Here is a 24,153-nt window from a genome sequence, read left to right on the forward strand (position 1 = left end):
TTTGTGCTTCTCCCTTTTTTCCTTTGTGAGCCTGGCTAGGTGGGGTTTGTCTATTTATTGATTTTTTCAAAGAACCAGCTTTTGTTTCATGATCTTTTGGATTGTTTTTTAGTTTCAATTTCAATTATTTTGCTTTGTTTTTATTTCTTTTTTTTTTTTTTTTCTTTCTTTTACTGGTTTTGGAAAACCCCCTCATTTTTAAGGTTTTTCTGTTCTTTAGATAATTATGACCGTTCCAATGTACGGTACCTTTAACTCAGAACAGTATTGCTGATTGGCCTTCAATCAATGCTAAATCATACACTGAACACATGCTTAAGGCATAAGCAATATATTTAGTTTTATGGGGAATGCAAAGAAAGAGAAAGACTTTTAAGACTAATGGGGAAATAAGATGTGCAGATGATAACAAAATAACACAAGCTGTTGTTATATAATATATATTTTGAAAGTCTATATATTTTCAAAGGAGTTATAAATCAGGGAACATCAGCATGAATAGTTATTTAACAAATATTTTTATGTTCAAAGTTACTTGCTATTTAGCTTACCTTTGTGCTAATCTGATGGAACCATTTTAGTTTCTTTCCAAATTTTGATATTATATCTTCCTTGAATTTGTTTAATCTCAGAGTTTCACACACACACACACACACACACACACACCACACACACACACAGAGCCAACCCTCCCTCCCCCTAGAATTCAGATTTTTCATTTGTCTGTGGCATTATTTTTGAAGACTGTTGGCTCTGTGAAAGGCTTGCGAGACCTTAGCCTGATATATGACTTTGGTCTTTTTCAAACTATCAGCTTATAACTTTCAACTGACTTTGTGGAATAAACTGGAATTTGTTGCATGTCACCTTCTTTGCCTGGCTTCTGAGGAGGAGTCATTAGCATATATCAGTGTATGAATGATTACCTTGAGAATTTTAGTAGAGGCTTTACTGCTTCCTGAAGTGGAAAAGTTATAGCTATATTTCCTAGCGTGATACGTATATACTGGAGAAAATAATGCATGGCCTTCTCGACTACATGAGTCTGTTTTGTGAGTAAACAAGATAAAATATTTGAAATTCTCTGTATTCTCATGGAAAAGTAAGTTGTATAGCCTTTAGGCTCATATTGGGTTGGGCTCTTCAGTGAGCTGGAAGTTGGGCCCTTTCATCTGTGAGACTTAACCTCCTGAGGTTGACTCTTGTTACCCAGTGTTTGCATAGCTACCTTGATCACACTTGTAATGAATCAGAAATACAGGGCAATTCCAAGTAAGCTATTGTCCTGGCCCCGGAAGAGTTCATAAATTGAAGAGAAGAAGCTAATCAGAAAGAGAAGCACAGTTACTAAAAATACAAGAGAACTCATTGTAGAAATGCATTAGGGGAAGTGGGTGGGCCTGCGATTGTGATTTGGGGAATGCTTCAAATTAGTCAAAGAAACTTTGCAAAACTCTTAAGCTATGCTTTTATATCCTCCTGGGTTTATAAAAGACCCATAAGATTAGAACATGTATGGCTTTTCTAATGCTATCACTTCTCAGATGCTGGTATTTTCTGGTTCTCTGTCATCTTCTTACTATAGATATTTACTTCCACTAAAGAATTTAATTTATTTTAGTTTTAATTGAAATATGTGATTTATGAACTATGTTGCCTCTTTTAAAGATTTTTTGCCTTTTTGACAGAGGACACAGACTCTTTTTGACTGAAGTGGAAGAAATACTTATAAAATTAAAATGGGGTAGAATGTGTGTGTGTGTGTGTGTGTGTGTACATGTGTATTGATTAGGACGTCTGTAAGATTACCTCAGATTTTATATTATGTATATTACCTCTCTGCCTCCCTATATGACATTTAACTTACGATTCTGTAAATTAACTGAAGCAGTAAAATAAGAGAATTTATTACTCGAGTTTTCTCTAAATTTATAAGAAGTTAACTTTTCCATGGATGATTCTATTAAATTGAAAACTTCAGGAAAGAACATACATATATGAATATCTTAGAAGGAAAATTAGACATATGAAAATAGTTTTATTCATTTGAATGGCAGAATTGAACTGAAAATTTCCCTTCTTTAAATGATTAATATTTCTGAGAAATAATGGACAAATCAATCTTGAATACCTTATCACTTTTAAGAAAAGATTTCTTCAGAAATCCCACATAACAATTGCCATGAGAAAGAAGAAATATGTGGGTATATGCTGGCTAACCTTTTGCTATTTCAACCTATTTACCTTTAACACTTTTAATAATTCCATTTACTTTGCAATTTGAAAACGTGTGCCTTCATAATAATTCTGAATTTTCTTTTAAAGTACTTATATGACAGGGAGAGGAGTTTTCCTTTTATTGTTATAAGTGCTATTCATAAATATGATTTTGCTTTAAGCTTCTTTAAAAAAAGAAGTCAATGTTCCTGAAGAGAAGGGAGTCAGAAGAATGAACCTATTAGTTTTCTGATGAGATGTACTGTAATGCAATAAAAAAAACCTAGAGTTTTACTGTATGAGGGAGCCAATTAATTGAAGTCCCTGTGCAACGCCATTGCTTCTTCATCCCTCTCCAATTAGATGACAGGATGTGATTTTAATATTGAATAGTGGGTCCATAAAGCTGATTTACTTTCCTCTTTGTAACATTAAGCAATATGATCAGTGTGTACTTTTCCTGGATAAATATTGTTTTAACCCACATTGACATTTCTGGCAGACAGAGCAGTCTGCGACTGGAGAGGAATTTCATCAAGGTCTAGCCGCTCGACTCCTGACTCTGATCGGTTAGCTTTCTCCAGATCATCATCAGTGTTTCGGGATGTAAGTAATTGAGGTTCAATTACTATTTTCCTGGGTAATTATCTGGTTAATTTTGAAATAACATGAAATTTTATATGCACCTGTTTCTTTCCTAAAATGATTCTCCATTGAAATTAATCAAGTTTTTGAAGTAATGCCTTACTTCTGTTATCATATTTTACATAAATCTTGTTGGTCACCTTAACTCCTAAATATGTGTATTAATATTTATCTAAAGAGCACTAATAGCTAAAATGATCATCACAATGGTTTGCCCCAAATGTGATAATAACTATTTTTATAATGATACCTGGACTATCAAGAAAATAGAATGGAGGGCAATGGAGAAGAAGGCATCTGTTAGGACTGTGGCAACTAGAGGACTGACAATTCAAGGGGCAATTCTATGGCCAGTCCTTGATGTTTTTCTGAATCAGAGCTGGGGTGCTTATCTGTGACTTGAAAATGAATCAGGCTTTTGATGAGTAGACGAATTAAGTTCATCTCATCAGGACAATTCCTAAGTTGTCCCTATATAAATAGTAGAAGAAACTTACGTGATTCTGACATCTTTAGCAACTATTTCTTCAAAGATAGCAAAAACCAATTGTACAACATTGTGTCTCACATTATGTCCAGGTTTCATACTCTACTGTGTGTTCTGTGCTATGTGTGATCCTTTTCCCATTTCCTAGTTTCATATCACTAATTATTTTCCTTCCTGACTTGCCATCTGTATTAGTCTACTTAGGCTGCCATAACAAAGGACCATAGATTGGGTGGCTTAAATAAAGAAAATTTATTTCTCACTGTCTTAGATTCTGGAGGTCTAAGATTGAGGTGCCAGCAGCATTAATTTCTCCTGAGGCCTCTTGCTCCTTGGTATGCAGGTGGCCACCTTCTCTCTCTGTCCTCACATGACCTTTCCTTGTGTGGCCCTGTTTCTCTCTTCTTAAATAGATACTGGTCATATTGTATTAGGGCCCTACCCTTGTGACCTTATTTAATCTAATTACTTCTCTCAAGGCCCTTTCTCCAAAAACAGTCACATTGGGAGTGAAAACATATGAATTTTGGGGAGATGCAATTCAGCAATTCAGTTCATAGCACTAATAAGCAATTGAAATATATTAAACAATTATTTTTCCTATCTAATGATCATTCTTTATCTCCCATTTTGAAAAACAAATATTGAGTTTTTGTATTTTTCCTGTAAACCAAAACTTTTGAATTATGTCGTGTTTCACTCGTGATGCTGATTCATTGTAAGCAAATTTACTAAATCTGAATTATTGCAACCTCATGTTACACAAGGACATTGTTGGATATTATGCAGGAAAATTATATGAATTCAGACAAGGAAATTATTTTACTATTGTTTCCTGCAATTCTAGCAGTTTTTGTAATCCTCTACTTTCAGAACATATTAAAGAGAGTATAGAGAGTTACTTCCAGCTAATGGCATATGTATTTTATATTTACATGTCCTTAACAATAATACCCATAGAAAGCCACTTTCTATATTGCTTTTAAGCCTTCTAACTCTGTTTATGCTAATAATTTAATGATCCTACCTTTGTGAAGTACTTTAAATATACTTCCTTGTGGAGCACATCTGGCAAGAGTAGACTAGATTGTGGAGTGCTCTGAATGCAACACAGAGAATGTTTATTCACTGCCAAGTGGGAACATAGGAATACAAAAGGCTACTAACCTTGGATTTGAGTAGATGGTGCTTTAGGTATGGACACACCTGCCTAAAGAGTTTGGGGCGGAGATAGGGTGAGTATTAATAAACCTTTTGTATAAGTCCAGTTGGCTCCTGTGTTACTCGTGCAACCCAGCTATATCAAATAAGATGGGGTAAGATTCAGACACTCGAATTTATTTCTTGCATCTCACTGTATTTTCAGTTTTCAACACTGGAAGTCTAATAGGCATCTTTCACTAAGAATTCCCCTTTTGTTTATTTTTTAAGATAATAGTCCTAGAATGTATCAAACACCAAGTTCTAAATAATCTTTTCCCTGTGTGGTAAAATATATATGCCATTGGTGCAAGGGGTTAAATGTCAGCACAATGAAGCTATCCGCAGCCACTGAAGCAGGAGTTTGATCCCCGTCCAGGGAGGTGACCCACATGATGTAGCAGACCTCTCCTGTCTCTCCCACTGCTCCCCTCAACAGTGTATTTCAGTACATCTGCCTGTTCTGCTCCCCACTCCATCTCTGGTGAATCCTCTCACGCATCTCTGGTCTGCACCCCAGCTCTTGTATGCATAAATAAATAAATCTTTAAAAAATAAGACACTTCTTAGGCTAAATGCCATCACACTTGCCATTTCAAACATTTTTAAGTGAACAGTTTTGTGGCATTGAATACACTATTGTGTAGCCAGTACCTTTTCCTATCTCTATATGTTTGTCATCTTTCCATTAAACATCAATTCACGATTTTCTGTCATCCTATTTCTTTGCAACAAATATTTTACTTTCTGTATCTGTAGCTTTGATTTGTCCTACTGTGACTGGCTTTTCTCACTTAGCATGATGTATCTTTAAGGCTCATCCATATTGTAACATTTGCCAGAATTTCCTTTCTTTTTAAAAAGGCTGAATAATGCCTGTTGTATTATTATACACCATGTTTTGTTTATCCCTGTATGGACATTTGAATCACTGCTACTTTTTAGATATTGTGAATAATGCCACTACAAACATGGCTGTGTAAGTGCTATTTGAGGATCTGCTTTTGTTTTTCAAGTACATGCCCCCAAATGGAATAGTTGGACCACATTACATTCCTATGTTTAATATTTTGAGGAATGAAAAATCATTCCTTAATGATTTTGCATTTCCACTAAGAGTGATAAGTTTTCTAATTTCTCTACACCCTCATCAATACTTATTATTTTTATATTTTCTGCTTTCTTGGTAGTCTAAATGGATAAGAAATGATAAGTAACCTTGATATGAGTTTGTTCAATTAGTTCAAAAGACAAAATATAATTAAGAAAAGTGAAAGCTTAGAAACCTGAATTGTTAAAAGATGAGTTAATACAGGTCTCAGAAAACCCTGTCTTTGATTTTGTAGGATAAGAGAAAAATATAGTACATTCTGCTTTCAAAACACACTCTACAACTTAGGTACTCATATAAATGATAATTCACTTAAATAAGAAAGTCACTGTGGATATGCTTTTTTTAGATTTTTAAAAGAACACTACCTCTCTTAAAGACTGAGTTTTTGCTTTCTTTTAAAAATATTTTGTAACATTAAATGCTTTAGTTCTAATGAAATAATAATTCAATATTATATCTTTAATGTTTCATTTTTACAGTTGCAAATTTAATGTGTTAGAATTACATTTCCATTTATTCCAATATTTTCCAATTATTTAAACTATGGCATATAGGCCCCTCAAAATTCCTTATATGAAGTTAAAGAAACTGCATCTCCAAGAAATTGTTATTGATGCTACTTTTTATGGTCTCTGATGTACTGAGGTATTTATATCTTTCACTATCTTGAAAGATAATATTTATCCAAGGTAAATGAGAATCTGTGAATATAATCCCCTGTGTAACATAAAAAATGTAATATTACATGGCAATAATATGGGAAAGCCCACCATCTCCACCTTTTTTGCTGCAATTTCATTTCATAACTCTTCTTTAAAAGGCTCGCTAACTCCAAGATAATGTCTAAAGCCCACAACCTGGAAGAGTGTGGTTGTGGAAGTAACCTTGGTGTTTAGCAAATTCTGAGATGTAAAAATTAATATATTTATCATTAGTGCTCTTATAAATAGCTTGATAAAAAAAACCAACAGTAAATTATGTTACTTGCTCATCTAGCTACTCTGTAAACACAGAAGAGAGTGAAATAATCTAACTCTAATAGTAAGAATTTTTTCTTTTTATGTGCTAAGAAAAAATTATTTTCCAACCATTTGTATTTCTAGTTTTGAATAATGGATAATAGTATTAGTATTAATTAATTAGATAATAAAAATATGGCTTTACATTAGTATTTCTTGGATCATTTTAATTTTATAGAGAAGTATTTTAATCTGAATTTATCATTTCTTTTATTGTAAGGAACCACTGGATTTTTACTTCCTAGGAAGCCATTTCACAGTTTTTCTTTACTGTAGAAGCCAAGAGATTCAACCAAATTTTCTCAACCATATTGAGCCTTTATTAAGCCTTTATTTTGAGAATCCTCATATGGGAAAGATGCTTGAGGACATGAGACCCATCAGCATGTAGTTGCAGTGCCCACAATGGCTGTAGTTCTCCAGTCAACATATTCCTCCTTTGTGAGATAAGCTGGCATATGATTCTTATCAAAACTTGAGTGAAAGAGTGAAAAGTTGATTATAGAGAGTATTTAAATAGATATCAGGTTATAGAAATGAAACACTGTGCCTGCCCTGGGGAATTCCCTTACACCCCACCCCCCAATCTCCTGGGAAGCTAGGTACGCTTCTTGTTCTCTAGTAAAGGGAACATTAACTAAATTTCTTAAAAAGTAGTGAAAAAGAACAAACTGTAAAAAGACAGCCAAAAAAGGCAAACATCTGTTACTGAACATGTCTCCCTTGACTTCCTTTTAATGTTCTTAGGAATAAATTTATGAAGTAGGGGAGGTTCAGCACTAATTAGCTTGTTTTCATCAAACAAAATGCACCAGACTTGGATGTTGAATATGAATGAAAACTTCAATAGTAATAAATAGACATAGGAAGTGCTGGTATCCGGGGTGATGACCCCAGGCTTTAGATATTGCTATGACCATTAATTTTGCAATAGCTTAGATTTGTTATAATTTATTTTAAAAATTGACCAGAAAAACATGTTTAAAAAGTCACTGGTACTGATTAAACAAAAGATGGATGTGGTGCAAAATTTTCTCTTCAGTTATACTATTTTCGGGCAATGAGATATTAAAATGACATATAATAACAAAGACAGAGCTACTGAGAGGCAAAGTTTTGTATTACAAGCAGCAGCAGTAGTAGCAGTTGTAGCTTATAGTTGTTATACAGAGTCATAATCCTTTATTTAAAAGTCTTGAGCCTTTTGTAAACATTGGATATATTTAGACATTCAGAAAATTTCAAACTTTAGAGTGTTAAAAAATAGGTAGATTTGTAATCAAACCTGTAATCAAACTGTGTTAATCTTTGTGGCAAAGCATATGAATATTCTCATTAAGTGGGTGATAGAGGCCACTAGAGAGACCTTTAGTTCATTGATCCAAGTCAGGTTTTGTCACTCAAGATCAGGTGAGTGAGATTTTATATATGTGTTAAGAAAAATTTGTTTGTTTCCAACTATTTTGGATTTCTGGTTTTGGATGAGGCATGTTAGTAATAGTAGTGGTTATAGTGCCAGTAATAGTAGCAATAGCAATGGTAGGGGTCGTTGTAGTCAAAGAAGGCAGATGGGTAAGATAGGGAGATGCAGACACACATACATATAGATATTAGCAGTTGCAGAAGGAGACTACCACCACCATATATTCATCATTCTTGACTCTTAGTGCTACATATACTGGAATTAATACAACATGTCCATATTTTATAATCCCCAGTGGCAGAATCAGGCAGATATTATATGTCTCTGATAGGTGCTCATCCTGTGAGAGTCCTTTTCTAAATCCCAACTAAAAACAGCACCTCTGCATTTATATTTCATCATGCAATGTATTCCACACTGATAGCACATTTATGTATCTCTTACTGGTTTATTCCTGGCCTTCCTCACTAAAATGTAGGCTCTACAATGCTGAGGGCATTTTAGATCATTTGATGTAGCTCCAGTGCCTGGAATAACACTTGTCATAAAGTGCCGTTTCAGAAAATATTTGCTGAGTAAATAAATAGCAGGCTCTTTGATATTTCCTTGAAAAGGAGCACAGAATAGACCCCAGGTCCACTATACAAAGAAAACTATAAAACACTGTTAAAAGAAATAGAAGACACAAAGAAAAGGAAAGATATCCCCTGCTCATGGATTGGAAGAATAAACATTATTAAAATGGCCATCCTACCAAAAGCAATATACAGAGTCAATGCTATTCCAATAAAAATTTCAATGTCATTCTTCAAAGAAATAGAACAATTACTGATGAAACTCATATGGAATCACCAAAAACCCTGAATAGCCAAAGCTCTCCTGAAAAAAAAAAAAGAAGGGAATGGAGGCATCACACGCCCAGACTTCAAACTATACTACAAAGCCATAATCATCAAAACTGCATGGTATTGGAACAAGAACAGACACACAGACCAATGGAATCAAACAGAAAATCCAGAAATAAACCCACAGATTTATGGTCAACTAATCTTTGACAAAGGAGCAAAGACTATGCATTGGAGCAAAGAAAGTTTGTTCAATAAATGGTGCTGGGAAAACTGGGTTGCTACATGCAAAAGAATGAAGCTTGACTACTACCTCACACCATGCACAAAAACCAACTCAAAATGGATTAAAGAACTAGACATTAGACGTGAAACAATAAAATACATAGAAGGAAATATAGGCGAAACACTCCATGATATGCACATCAAAGACTTCTTTACAGACACATCACCCAAAGCAGTGATAGTGAAGGCAAAGATAAACAGCTGGGACTACATCAAATTAAAGAGCTTCTGCACAGCAAAAGAGACAATAACAAACACAAAGAGAAACCCCACCAACTAGGAGAACATTTTTGCACACAACACTAATGACAAAGGACTGATGACAAAAATCTACAAAGAGCTGATGAGACTCAACAAAAACAAAGAAAATAATCCAGTCAAAAAATGGGCAGAATAGCTAAAAAGAAACTTCTCTGAAGAGGAAATGCAAATGGCCAACAGGCATATGAAAAAATGTTTAACATCACTTGTAATCAGGGAAATGCAAATCAAAACGACAATGAGATACCATCTTACCCCAGTGAGAATGGCACATATTAAAAAAAACTAGCAACAGAAAATGTTGGCGGGGATGTGGAGAAAAAGGAACTCTTCTGCACTGCTGGTGGGAGTGCAAACTGGTCCAATCGCTATGGAGAGCTGTGTGGAGATTTCTGGACCTACTAAACATAGAGGTTCCATATGATCCAGCGATTCCACTCCTAGGTATTAACCCAAAGGACACAGAAACATCAATTCCAAAGAGCACCTGCACCCCTATGTTTATAGCAGCACTGTTTACAATAGCTAAGCTTTGGAAACAATCCAAATGCCCAAAAATAGATGACTGGATCAAGAAGATGTGGTACATATACACCATGGAATATTACTCAACATTCAAAAAAGATAAACATACAATTTGCAGCAACATGGATGGAGCTGGAAGGGATCATGCTCAGCGAAATAAGCCAGAAAGAAAAAGAAAAAATACCGGATGGTCTCACTCATAACAGGAATCTAGAAAACTTAAATAAGGGACCAGGAAAAAGAATAACTATAAGAAAGAAAAAATCAAAATCAACAAACAACTATGAACCAGAGACACTCTATGGCGGGTGGGGGGCGGGGAAAGGAGGGCTTGGGGTCAAAATAAGGCAGTTGTAAGGGGAATATAAAAATTTTAAATAATAATAAAAAATATATGTATGTATATAGTTAATATGTTTAAATGATCAAAAGGCTTAGAAAGAAGTGATCCCTGGCAGAATAGTCCTGTTGGTGATCCCTGTGAGCCCAAGGCTAAAGTGGACTTTCTCTATTTTGTTCTCAATATATCTGAAGTTACACCTTTTAGGAATAATTTATAGAAAATGAAGTTCAACTTTTTAAATGTATAATTCCATGAATTTGGTAAATACACAGAATTGCGTAACCATCACCACATCAAGATAAAAATTACACAGTCTAGCACTCTAAAATGTTCTTATCCCCATTTTGCTCAATCCCCTAGTCCTAGATGTTGGTAACTGTTTACATGATTTTTGACCTCTTTATTTTTATCATTTCAGAAGATCATATTAGTGGAATAATACAGCACCTTTTTGTCTGGCTTCCTTTATTTTGCATAAATATATGAGATTTGGTGATAAAAAAAGAATAGACCCCAGGTCCTAAGGCAGTGAAAATGCAGACATGACAATATTATTAGGAAGAGGAAGAAGAAATAAATAGACTTAAGGATGTTGCATAAATCTTGCTGCAATTATTTTTTTCTATATTGACCAAAAAGAATTCTATAATCCTTTGTACTTTGTTCTGAAATGGACCTTTCTCTCCATTCCACTGAACAGTTGCCATTCTCTTTTTGTCAGAGTTTTCATGCTGCTTTCTCTTTTCCTGTTTTCTAGCCTACTCCAACACTCTCTTTAGAGAAGAGGCCCTTTCAGACTGTAGGCAAGCCATGTTTCATTGGCTCATTGGGAAGGAGCAAATCTATAGCAGGGGCACAAACCCAAAACTTTGAGTTTTTAGGAGATACTGGTAAGAGAAAATGAGACCTGGGTGGTCAGGTCGTATGTACTACCATGACATTGTTGTGTTAGCATGCAAAGATTATAAGATAATGGAGATCCAGTCAGTAACAAATGGCTGTTTCAGGATGCTGTCTTTGGAGATTGATTTCTAATGTGATTCTAGCTTTATCTTTCAACAGGTCAGAACAAATTTCAGGTCTTTATATATTTCTGTAAATTCTATACCTGTTACCACATATTTTTGACCATTCTGTAAAACCTATAAAATCACTGTATCTCTTCTTAAAGAAATAAAAGTGTAAAACAAAATTGCTAAATGCCAATCAATTAAAAATCTAACATAAACTTGTTTTTGTACTTGATTTCTGACTATATTCATAAATGAAACAATTTCTGCTTCTACCACCAATTTCACCTTTTTAATAGAGTAGTATATTGAGATTCAATCCCAGCCACCTTCTACTTATGTAATTAAGGTAAAGATATTAAATTTCATAACTTCTTCTGAAAAGTGGGAATTAAAATCTCTATTTTGCAGATTCTTGGTGAAGATTGAATAAAATTTTAAATAAAATACGTAGTAGGTAATAATTATTAATTATAATAATTTATTGGGTCTGTGATGCAGTTCCTGATATCATACAAGTTGATAACCAAGTTCACCATTTTGAATGGTTTCACAATCAAATAAACCCCAAACAAATGTATAAATGAAAAGGATTGCATTCACCATTTTAAAATACGTTCCAGTATTTTTAATTGAATTGTTTAGCAATAAATTAACTATCTGGGAAGGTACCAGAAAACCAAAAGGAGAAACATATTCAAAATCTGATACATACTTTATATATATTTCAACATGATATTAAATACCAATGAATGCATATACATTAAAATGCTCCCAAGTTGTGAAACAGAGACCCATTTCATGAAATTATCCTTTAATTTAAAGCTTCAGAAGAAAACAGCTTAGATCTGGTAGCTGCTGTTCCTTTGCTTGGCATTCTTGAATTTTTTAAAAAATATTTATTTATACAAGAACCGGGGTACAGGCCAGATGTGCGGGAGGGTGAGAGGATTCACCAAAGACAGAGTGGGGAACAGAACAGGCAGACTGACTGAAATACACTGCTGAGGGGAGCAGCGGGCGAGACAGGAGAGGCCTGCTAAGCCATGTGGGATTCTTGCCGCCTGGCCAGGATTGAACCCGAGCTGCAGAGGCTGCAGACAGCTTCACAGGGCGGCGCTCAACTGCCTGCACTACCAGGGAGGCCCCGCATTCCTGAATTTTAAAGTTTCCAAACATGCATACAAACCACAAGAGAGATTTGGAATCTTGTGCCCCTGGGAAGTTGTGAGTTACCTGGGAAACCCTTACATTCCCAAGATCTTTTCATTCTCTTTTTCAAGGGGAGACATCTCATCTTAAGTTCAAAGATTTTTTTTTTACTTTATTAATTAAAAAAATGCTTTTATATGTCAATTATACAAAAAGTATTTTATCTATGTCTATCCGTATGTATAATTCTTTATCTTATAGAATAATACTAAGACAAATACACATTTTTTTAAGGAATAGAATTCTTTTCTTTCCCTTCATATCCTGAGGAAACCATTCCCTTGCTCTTCCTTATAATTTTAGCAAATATACACGTTCCTAATTAGTATTTTGTTCAGTTTTGCTTGTTTTTAACTTAATATGAACCCTAATGTAGTCTCTCTGTCTTGCTCCACAAGGAAATGCTCTTCATAAATGATGATGTGTGTCTCTGTGGGTCATTCATTTTCATTGTTGCGCAATATCCTTTTGAATGATTACATTACAGTTTAATTATCCTTTCTATTAACAAGAGATATTTGGCTTTATCAAAAGTTATTTCCTACTATTAATAATTGTGCTACAATTTTAAACAGTATAGCTACAAGAATTTCTCTAGGGCAATTCCCAGGGCCAATATGAACTTGCATCGTATTGCATCAAGAATTTTTTTTAAAGATTTATTTATTTATGCATACAAAAGCTGGGGTATAGCCCAGAGATGCAGTTGGGTAAGAGGAGTTACCAGAGACAGAAACAGAACAGGCAGATTGACTGAAATACACTGCTGAGGGGAGCAGCAGGTGAGACAGGAGAGGTCTGCTGTGCCGTGTGGGTAGCTCCCTGGCTGGCTGGGGATTGAACTCATGCTGCAGAGACTGTGGATTGCTTCATATTGTGGTGCTTAACCCCTTGTGCCACCAGGGAGGCCATTTACAGATGTCAGACTATTGGCCCTTCAGCCCTACAGCTGGGCAGGGCCTGGGCATTGGGAGCTCAGTAACTGATTAATGATTAGCTGAATAATTGATCGCCTCTAGCTACAAGCATCCTGCACTCTTGATTTCACCTTTGATACATCTTATCCTTCGCAGTGAGTGGAATGGCTGCTTTGCTGGCCTGTCCCTTTCGCCAGGCAATGGCAGGTGGATTTCCACGCCCAGCAGCAGTTAATGAGAGTCAGTCCCTGTTGCTTGCTTCATATACTCGGCAACACTTAATATGTCAAAATTTTAACCTTTGCTAAGTTGGCAGTTGTGAAATGCTATTTCTTTGTTATTTTAATTTTCATTTTCCTAATGACTAATAAGGCTGAGAATTTTTTCATGTTTCTAGGCCACCAGTATCTTTTCTTTGTTAACATCATACAGGTATATTTTAAAAAATGAATCTAGTTACATTTCTCCCCCTTTATTTTGTGCTCTTTGTTCCTTCCATTTTTTTTCCCTTTGTGGTCATTTTTTTGGAAGCTAACTGACACATTTTCCCTCTCATTCTGTTTTTCTTAGTATTCACTTGGCATTTATAATCCTGTTTTGGTTTCATAAGTATTTACCCTATAGATTTTAATACATAGTATATAGATTATATATTAAATCAATATTAAGTTAAACCACACATTTAAAGTATCTTTATGTCCTTCTGTATCTGCATACAGAAATTTTATATTACTTAACAACTAGAATTTAGTTCTCTTTTAATTTTTAGCCTCACAAATTAACAGTTATTTTGTTTAAATGTCATTGTTTAGTTTTAGCTAGATACTTACCATTTTTTTTTAACCTGCTATTATATGCACTATCACAGACCTATGGGATGGCTTTTTTCCTTGTTTTCTTCTTGAACTGTGTCGTGTAGAAGTATCTTCAGTAAGGGTCAGTTGGCAGAAGACTTGAACTGACAGTGTATTCATTTTCCTCTGGCCATTTTGAAGTTAACACCTCCTTGTCTTCTGGTTGTCACTGTTGCTATTGAAAAATCCATTTGTCTAGTTGTCTTTCTTCTGTGTTTCTAAAAACTTTTCTTTTGGTTCTGCTGTTTTATTGTGAGTTGTATGAATGTAGTTAGTTTTTATTTATTTTGCTGGGTTTTGTTTGGTCTCCTAAATTTGAAAGTCAGGGTCTTTCAACATTCTGAAAAAAACAAGCAAAACCCTGTATTATTGTATTTTCAAGTGCTCTGTTCCATTTTTTTCTTTATAAACTAATTAAAACTCTAAAATTTATTGAATCTTCTATTAGCTTTTGTTGATTTGTCATTCTCTTTTTTGTATTTGCTACCTCTTTGATCTCATTGCTGCATCCTGCTTCTTTTGTCTTCCTAATTTATTTTTAGGTCTCCTTTCTTGAGATCATGGCCATTACACAGTGACCCATATCACCTTTATGGGTCCTCCACTTCTCTAAAGAAGTGTAAAGGAAATTCCACCCATGGGATCACCTTCCAAAATGGGGGTCTTTTCTGGATCCATGAGAAGATTCTGGGAAATGATGGGTTTTCTAAGCCTGTCACATCTTCCTGGGGGTTTCTATGTCTTTAAAACCCTCCTGTGGATGGTGTGTGTTCTCAGAAGCTCTAAAATTCAATAAAGCAAAGAGATTGATATGTGAAAAATCTCAGGATTTTGTGTGTGGTGCCTTCTGGTTCTGCATGTGTGCAAGTTATTGATATTTTTCTGTTTAAACCATTTCTTATGCTAGAAGCAGTAGCACTATAAGGAATGCAACTCTGTTATTTCACAGAAGGTGCTGGTGACATGACTGACTTCTGCTTGAGAAACACAAGTGTTAATATTCAAACCTGGCAGTAAAAAGCTTTTCAGTTTATTTTCACATGTTTTAATGTGTAATTTTATATGTATATACTCTTAATGCTTTTTTCTTCACAGTTTCTTCTTTTTAAACAAACCTTTTATTTTACCTTTAATGGTGTGTTTATATATCCTTCTGGTAAGGTCACAAAACTGTTTAAAACTATGAAAATCATTGCTATTTAGAAAATACCCTTTAACCACATTTGGGGTTAAGTATTGAGGTATAGTATGTCAATGGAACATTAACTTTTTATTTGAGACATATTCCAGAATTTCATTCTAATAGTAGTAATAGAAATGTTTTTCATTAAGATGCAAATGAAAACCTTTCTTCCATTTTTCATCTCTGGTTAATCAATGCAATGATTTAATCATTAGACTATACGAGAAATTAGCTGTATTGTTAAAAAGAAAAATGATTCCATGTGAAGTTTGGAAAGAGGAGGGGAATTGAGGGAGTTGATGGTTGTTTCTAAAAATAAATTTGAAAATTGAGGCTTACCAGAGGGGGAAGGGAAAGAGGAAGAGCAAAGACAGGGGGCCCCCACTGGACTCTGGTGGAGATGTGTGGGTGCCTTGGTGGTGAGTGTGCTGTGGTGATGTTTATGTGAAAAGGTGTGAACATAAACCTCTGAATCATATGTAGAGTTATAAACCAATGTTAAAAAAAAACAAACAAACTCCAACTGAAAAAATATTAAAATAAGCTTGAAGGGTAATAATGTATAAATTATCAGGAATAAACTTGGTACCAGTTCAATTTTGGGATTTGAGAAAATATGTGTGGAAAAGGTGTTTAAAAAGTTGTTTGGAATAAATTCACACAGATTGTTAAAAAATTTGAAAGTTTGACACTGGGGGTTAATAAATGACTTCCATCTTCAACTAGGTGTTTAGGGCATGTCACTGCACATCTCTTGTCATGGAGAGACCAGGAGCTTGAAGAAGCTGGTGCAGCATCTTTGGTGGTAGAAAGAGGAAAGAGGTAGAAAAAAAAGATTTTGAGGAGTAGAGGAAGATGTTTAAGGTTTTTGAGACTTTGAAGTTGAAACATCAAGGCAGAATGAAATTGGGATTTGACTACATAGTATTAGTATATAGAAAACTAACCCCCCCCCCAAAATCAGTAGCTCTTAAAGGAAGGACTGCTCTTGACTCTGCAAAAAGGAGACTAAAAAGCAATTTCTATTTATGTTAGTTATGAAGAAAGATAATCAGAGGTTATAAAGTCAAAGAAGTTGTAATAGATTAATTGGATAAAATCAGAAAATATCTTAGTAAGGAAAATCCTTAAGAATGTTTGTCTGCAACTCGTTTTACTTATCAGCTTTCACTTTTGACACCCTGCATGATAGAGAATGTGCTAATGCAGGCAGCTGGTCAACAAAAGGGCAGTATAAAAATTAAGTTGACAAATGTAAATAATGTTGCCATAAAAAGACAGTGTGTTCTAACCAAACACAGTTTGTGGAAAAGTATGCAATCTGTTCATTAAAAACTGATTTTTGTCTTCATCGGTATTTTTGTAGTCATGAATATGCCATGGAATATCTTGAGTGCAACATTTCAAATAAAGGTCCTAACTAATTTATAACAAAGGAGCTAAGAATATGCAATGGAGAGAAGGTAGATTGGCATTGGGAGAACTAGACAGCCACATGCAAGAGAATGAAACTAGACTACCATCTCACACCATACACAAAAATAAATTCAAAACAGATAAACGCATGAATGTAAGACGTGGAACTATAGAATACATAGAAAAAATATAGCCTGTAACTCCTTGCTAAGAGCTTAGTGATGTCTTTGTACATTGGATTCAAATGTTAAAGGAAGCAAAAACAAAAGTAAGCAAATGGGACTTCCTTCTACCCTTAAAAAAATTAAAAACCATAAAAATATGTCCTGCATCATGCTTTATTATCCCCTAGATGTTGCACATACATTTTAAAAGTATGATATTATTCTTGAGGATGACTGTATACTGAAAGAAAACCAAAAAGAAAATAGGATCATGGGATTCTAAAATAACATACTTGAGAGATGATGCAAATCAGTTCTCAAGGTTATTGTCGCATTCTAACATAACGATAGAAGAAAGGTTAGTCTGTCATCTTAAGAAATAAATGGCAGGAAATCCAAATTAAAATATAATTTACAAGTTTGATTGTATCTAAAAGTGCAATATAAGAGAGAATGAAACCTACTCTAAAGGAGAGATTTTTGATTTGCTTAAAATATCTAAAACAACCATTTTGTGCCATTTTAATACTGAGTATTTTTGCAGTACAAACAGAACTTTCTTCCATAGCTCACATTTATATTGATATGATCCTCTAAATATTCTGAGATTTTTATACAAGAGTTTTTTTAACTTAGGTTGCCAACTGATGGTTAAATACTTATTTGACACTTAAAAAGCAAGGCTAAAATATGCATTTTCCATGGAGCATCATGAGCACACTATATATCAACAGCTAAGATACCTTGTGTTACTGATTTCTTATAGTTCTGAGGGACTAGACAATACCAATAGTCCATGGACAAGGCATGAACATATACATTTGTAGAGCTTGAACCTATAACCCCTGGAGTAGAAACAAAGATGTAAACAACAGCGACAACATCAGAAGTAAAATTCATTATCATTTTCCTTTTTTATCATGATTACCTCAGATTTCTTTTATCTGATACTATATTTTCAAAAACCATTGTGTGCAAAAAATTGCTTTAGCAGATTATGAAATGGAAGCACAATGTATCAATGCCTGTAGTATCAGCGAACCTTTGGATCATGCCAAATAACCAGAGGCAATGGTTACCAGTTATTCTGAAGTCTTTAGTAGAGTTTTATCTTCCAAAATTGTTTTTTTTTTCTGCTAATAGATATTGAAGGATTTTATAAGTAAAATCCGTATTAAACGCTTTGTTGTAATTGTTGAGATGTGGTTAAAGCTGATGATTACATTGTACCAGGTTTCTCTTTAAGGAGTCATGGGAGAAATTTTTCACAGAAAATATTTGCTTCTCTTTCTTCATTACTTCATGTATTAGTTTGCCAGGGCTGCCATAACAAAATGCCACTGAAAATTATTTTCCTATATTTCTGGAGGCTGAACATTCAAGATCAAGATGTGGCCAGAGCTGGTTTCTTCTGAGGCCTCTTTCCTAGGCTTTCAGCAAACTGTTTCTTGCTTTGTCCTCGCATGACCCTTTCTCTGTACATGAAAGCTCCTGGAAGATCTTCCTTTTCTTATGAGGACATGGTTCTATTGGATTAGGGCCTCACTCATATGACCTTGTTTAATCTTTCTGAAAAGCATTATCTTAAAATATAATCACTCTGGGGATTAGGGATTCACCATATGAATTTTTGGGGAATACAATTCAGTCTGTAATATTTTGATAAAGGAATTTGAGATCCAAATCTGTATAACACGTCAAGCAGTATCAGAAAATATTTGATATAATTTTTCTACCCATGTATTTCCTTTAAGCTGGTTTTATTACTTGTTTGCATTTTTATTTGTATATTTTTATAAATTTAAATCTTTTTTAATAAGACAAGACAAATGAATAAATGAATAAGTAAATCCTCATGTGTAATACATTTACATGAACATTTTTCTACTGAAATGTAGAGTAAGAATTGTGTTCCTGGGTGCCCAACGATACAGTAGGAAGTTCGGCAGTCATATTCCTCTGAGTATGCTTATAAAGTTACATCTGTGTTTAGGTTGATGATATATAACAGGACTCTCCCCTCCGTTTGATAATATAATAGAACATCAATGGAATTAAAATTTTGCAGATCAAGTTATTTTCTTACTCATGTCAACTCTTTCTTATTCTAGAAAAGCTTTCTGAAAAGAGACCTGCAGCCTGACAAGCCAATACTGAAGCCACGACCCAGGTATATTTTTTATATAATAGCAGAAAGTATAATTTAATATGCTTGTTTTTTTGGTCTTATCAATGCAAATGCCCACTTAAGTATCTAAGATTAAAAAGTGTAGGTTTTTGAAAGCTCACATTTTTAACCTTTCTTTTTCAGTGCGGTCATTTAACTCAACTCAGGCAGGGAGAAAAAAATAATTCAAATTTATTAGTGATCATTAAGTAGACCAGACTGAAGTTTACCTTCTAGTAGATTGGAGCAAGCAGTGTAAACAATACTGCATGATGTTCCAGCTGTTTTGTTTGTTAGAAATAGGTGTTACAATTTGCTATTGTAAAGCATGATTTCAATGTCTCTGTGGAATTCTTAGATTTCTTTGTGATTTTATGTACCAAATTTGTTGATGAGCTTTTGTGAAAAATTGATTTTGTGTAAGAGAGTGTGATGGAAAGAAGGGATTGTGGAAAGTTAAAAGTGAAGGATCTGAAAAGAACAAATAATCACACTTGGTGTTTTCCTGTTCACTGGTCTATATTTGCTAATTAAGTCACCAAGTATTATTTTATTACTGATTAGATGCACACTATTAGGCCAGGCAATATAGATGCAAATAACTAATAAGGGTAAATCTTGAAGTCAGGAAGTTTTTCAGAAGAATCCAATTTTGAATCTACCCCCCTGCTCCCAGTAAACAGACGATTATTGCCTTCACTTGCCTGACATCCTTTTTTATCAGCCCCCCCCCCAATTACTTAAAATTTGTGGCTATAGTGGGCACATAATCTCTCAACCACAATTCCAAAATTCAGAGATATCCAGAACTGACAGTTGTTGGTAAAGTGTACCATACATAGGTGGTGCTAAACCTCTTAGTGTCAAAACCTTATCTGAGCTGTCAGTTAATGATTATTTATAGTCTTTAATTTTCCTGTTTCATGTTTTGCATACATATTAATGTTAACTATATTAACTAATTAATAGCAACAATTTGATCACAGGATGCTCTTCAGATCCTATTTGAGTATTTAACAACATATAGTAGAACTTGCTATATTAATTTTCTAAAAATTTGAAAAAGAAGTTGAATTCCAAAATACATCTTATTCTAAGGTTGAACTATTATGGATTTACACTATTTATGATGACTCTAGGCCACATACAACTATGAAAATGATCCAATACATTTATTTAATATCCAAGATGTAAACATCCAATTTAAAATTTGATATATGAGAACTAATCTCCTAATAAATTTAGCAATCTCCCTTATTCTGTATTTATTATGTACTTAACTTCGTATTAGTTATGTTAATTTAACTCCTATAGCGACACCATGATGTATTTTTTTAAAGATTTATTTATTTATGCATACAAGAGCTGGGGTATGGGCCAGAGATGCGGTGGTGGTAGGGGGCGAGAGGATCCATCAGAGACAGAGCGGGGAACAGATCACAGGCAGACTGACTGAAATACATTGCTGAGGGGAGCAGCGGGCGAGACAGGAGAGGTCTGCTTCACCATGTGGGTTGCTCCATGGCCGGCCAGGGTCCGAACTCATGCTGCAGAGGCTGCGGATTGCTTCATAGTGTGGAGCTTACCCCCTCGCGCCACCAGGGAGGCCCACAATGATGTATTTTTATCATCACCATTTGGCTGACGAAACAACCCAAGTTGAATACTTCCCTTTGGATCACCCTGCTAGTTGGTTATGGAACTGGACTCAAACCTATTCCATTCATTTCAGAGCATTGCTATGTACTTTTCGTTATATTGTGCCAGAACAATCTCTGACTAAAATTTCCAGCTCTATGAAAGTAGGGGTTATTGATTCTGTTTAGATTTCTGTTTAAAGCTCTTGGCACAATTCCTGGAATACATATTCCAGAAAATATAATTTATTTATTTATTTTTTTTCCAAAGTCAATCTCCTTATTTATTTATTTATTTTAAAGATTTATTTTTATTTATTTATACAAGCACTGGGTACAGTCAGAAGCGCGGGAGGGTGAGAGAATCCACCAGAGCCAGAGCGGGGAACAGAACAGGCAGAAGGACGGAAGTACACTGCTGAGGGGAGCAGCGGGTGGCAGGAGAGGTCTGCGCGCCACGTGGGACCCTCCTCTGGTGGCCGGGGAGCAGCCGGGGATTGAACCGGCGCTGCAGAGGCTGCGGGCAGCTTCACAACCCAGCGCTCAACCGCTGCGCCACCGGGGAGGCCCCAGAAAATATAATTTAAATGAAAAATTTCCAGAGCAAAAGAAAAAAGCAGATTTCTGTCTTGTCCTGTTGAGAACTATTCTTTTTTAGTTTATTCATTTAACAACAGGCATTCAGCCCCTGCTATTTTAGTGGTAAGGACAGTCTGTAGCTGTATAGATGCTGTATAGATGTATAGATGCTGCACATTTAGGAAATTTAAAGCCTAAATACCTTTTTTAGTACTATTGTACCTTTACATCCTTACTTAGTCTGGGTTTTAGACTCTAGGTAAAATAGAAGTGTCACATCTTGCTCACGTTAATGTGCAAAATAAGTTGGAGAAAGTTAATTAAGTTTAAACTACTTGTAGGAATTCCATTCCTGATAATTGTGGAGTAGCTTGTCTCTGGCTAAGTTTACCACAGATAATAATAATAAACTGGAAAAATAGAAAATTAATACTTGAAGGCACTGAACAGTGATGGCATGCAAACAGAAACTGGAGGGAATTTGTTTACTTCTTGAAAGAAACTGCAATTGGGGGAGAGCCCTACTACCCAGTTTTCCCCAGGTTATCATTCCCCAGTGAGACAGTTGGCTGTCAGGCAGGTAGCTGAGTGTGGTTGCTGTGGGATGTCAGAAGCAGAGGTGGGGCTGCCAAAATGACCAGACAGTGACTAGGGCAGCTCACAGAAAAGAGAGCCACAAAGGGAGGAAATGGAAGCCTACATATAAATTCTCAAATCCTTGGCTCACCCTAGAACTGGGCACGCGTAAGGCAGACTTCAAGCTTAAAGTGACAACTTAAGTCTGATAGAAGTGAGCAGAGTTTTTGTGCTATTTACCGAGGATAGAGACAAAAATTGGAGTTTAAAATTTCTACCATGTGATAAGGCCTTAGTAAACACCAGACTTTTCATGGAAATCTTAGAAAGCCAACACCAAAGGAGTCAAGACTGTGTTCCAGGACTAAGGGATTCAGCTTAGACCTAACAGCAAAACAAACCAATTCATCTCTTCAAAGCATGAAAACAAGCCTCAGTACATTCAAGGTGTTAAACCAGTATTTTAGTCACCATCTAGAATTAAAAAGAAATTAATTTCCTTCAAGGATAATAACAGAAGCCAGAGTCTTTACGATGCAGTGTTTAGCACACAATAAATAAGATAATAGGCATGTTGGAAATAGGAAAACCTGCCTTGAATCAAAGAAAAAGATATTGCACATTGTAGAATTAGCTGAGAAGGGTTTTATGGACCAGTACTATGAATGCTCAAGAACTTAAAGAAAAAAAGATGTTCATAATAACAGAGAATGTTAAGACAGAAGTAGTAATTACAAAATTTAAATAAAAATTCAGTCAGTGATAATACAATACATGAAATGAAAATGTCATTGGATGGGTTGAATGACAGATTAGAGAAGGTACTAGAAAAAGAGTCATTAAACTTGTAGAACTTAATCTGAAAAAAAGAAAAAGAAAATAATAATTGAGGAAAAAAAACAGAGCCCAAGTTTCCTTATGTTAATATTGAATGGCCTGCCATACTAAGTTGCAGTCTCAGAAAGAGAAGAAAACAGTATAAAACAGAAAAGTAGTTGAAGAAATAATTGATGAATTTTTCCCAAATTTAATGAAAAATATCTTTACATCTCCAGGAAGAGCATCACATAGTATGCAATATAAATACAAATAAAACCACATGGACGTGCATGATGGTCAAATTCAAATAAGAAAATTTAAACTTAAACCTAACTATCAATATTTGCTTAAATGTATAGGGTTAACATTACCGTTAAAGTGAGAGTTGAGAATCAAAAGCAAAGATAAGACCTAGGAAATAAACAAAGGGGAAAACTATACATTGTCCAGAGGGTTACAGTTCTAAGAATGGTGACTGTCTCCTCAAAAATAATGGAATTGAGAAGCAATGAAATTATATACCTAAAGCACTGTGAGGGAAAAAATTATCAATTACTAATATTATATCTAGTGAAACCATCCCGCAACATTGAAGATGAAAAAAAAAAGACATTTTCAGCTAAATTAAAGAAACAAGCTTTTATTACCAGCTCATCTGTACTTCAGAAATGTTAAAGGGAACTCTTCATGCTGAAAGAAAATGACACCTGATGGGAAATTCAAATTTATATGAAGAATTAAAAAGCAATGAAAATGGAAATATATGTTGATCAATATTAAGGGCAAAATGATAAAATTATGTTACTGATAAGCTAGAAAGATGCAAATATATATGACAATAGCAAAAAAGTTGGAGTTATACTGTCATAAAATTATTTTATGTGTAGTGTTATTAAATCTTTGTATGATGGGAATTTCCAGACCTACCACCAATACAAAAGAGGTAAACCCAGGCCTCCCTGGTGGCGTAAGGGGTGAAGACACAACCTATGAAGCTATCCGCAGCCACTGCAGCACCAGTTCGATCTCGGACCAGGGAGGTATCTACATGGTGCAGCAGACCTCTCCTAACTTGCCCACTGCTCCCCTGAGCAGTGTATTTCAGTCAATTTGCCTATTCTGCTCCCCACTTTGTCCTTGATGAATCCTCTTACCCCCCACACCTCTGGCCTGTACCCCAGTTCTTGTATGCATAAATAAATAAATCTTTAAAAAAACAAAACAAAAGAGGTAAACCCTAAGGTAATAGAAAAAT

General features: G+C 34.9%; 1 protein-coding gene across 6 annotated transcripts in view; it reads left to right on the forward strand.

The window, feature by feature from the left end:
- IQCM (IQ motif containing M) overlaps positions 1-24,153 on the forward strand; it is a 437,801-nt gene that overhangs the window by 130,288 nt on the left and 283,360 nt on the right. For all 6 annotated transcript variants that reach the window (XR_008549806.1, XR_008549805.1, XM_054689961.1 and 3 more), the window contains 2 exons: positions 2,720-2,823; positions 19,232-19,290. Coding sequence is in view for 4 of the 6 variants with exons in the window: in XM_054689961.1 (XP_054545936.1) it covers positions 2,720-2,823; positions 19,232-19,290 (163 nt within the window). In the remaining 2 variants the exon portion in view is untranslated. The remainder of the gene's footprint in view (positions 1-2,719; positions 2,824-19,231; positions 19,291-24,153) is intronic.

Source organism: Talpa occidentalis, unplaced genomic scaffold (assembly GCF_014898055.3).
Source record: "Talpa occidentalis isolate TD23 unplaced genomic scaffold, MPIMG_talOcc4v2.1 talOcc4.8, whole genome shotgun sequence".
Taxonomy (NCBI): Eukaryota; Metazoa; Chordata; class Mammalia; order Eulipotyphla; family Talpidae; genus Talpa; species Talpa occidentalis.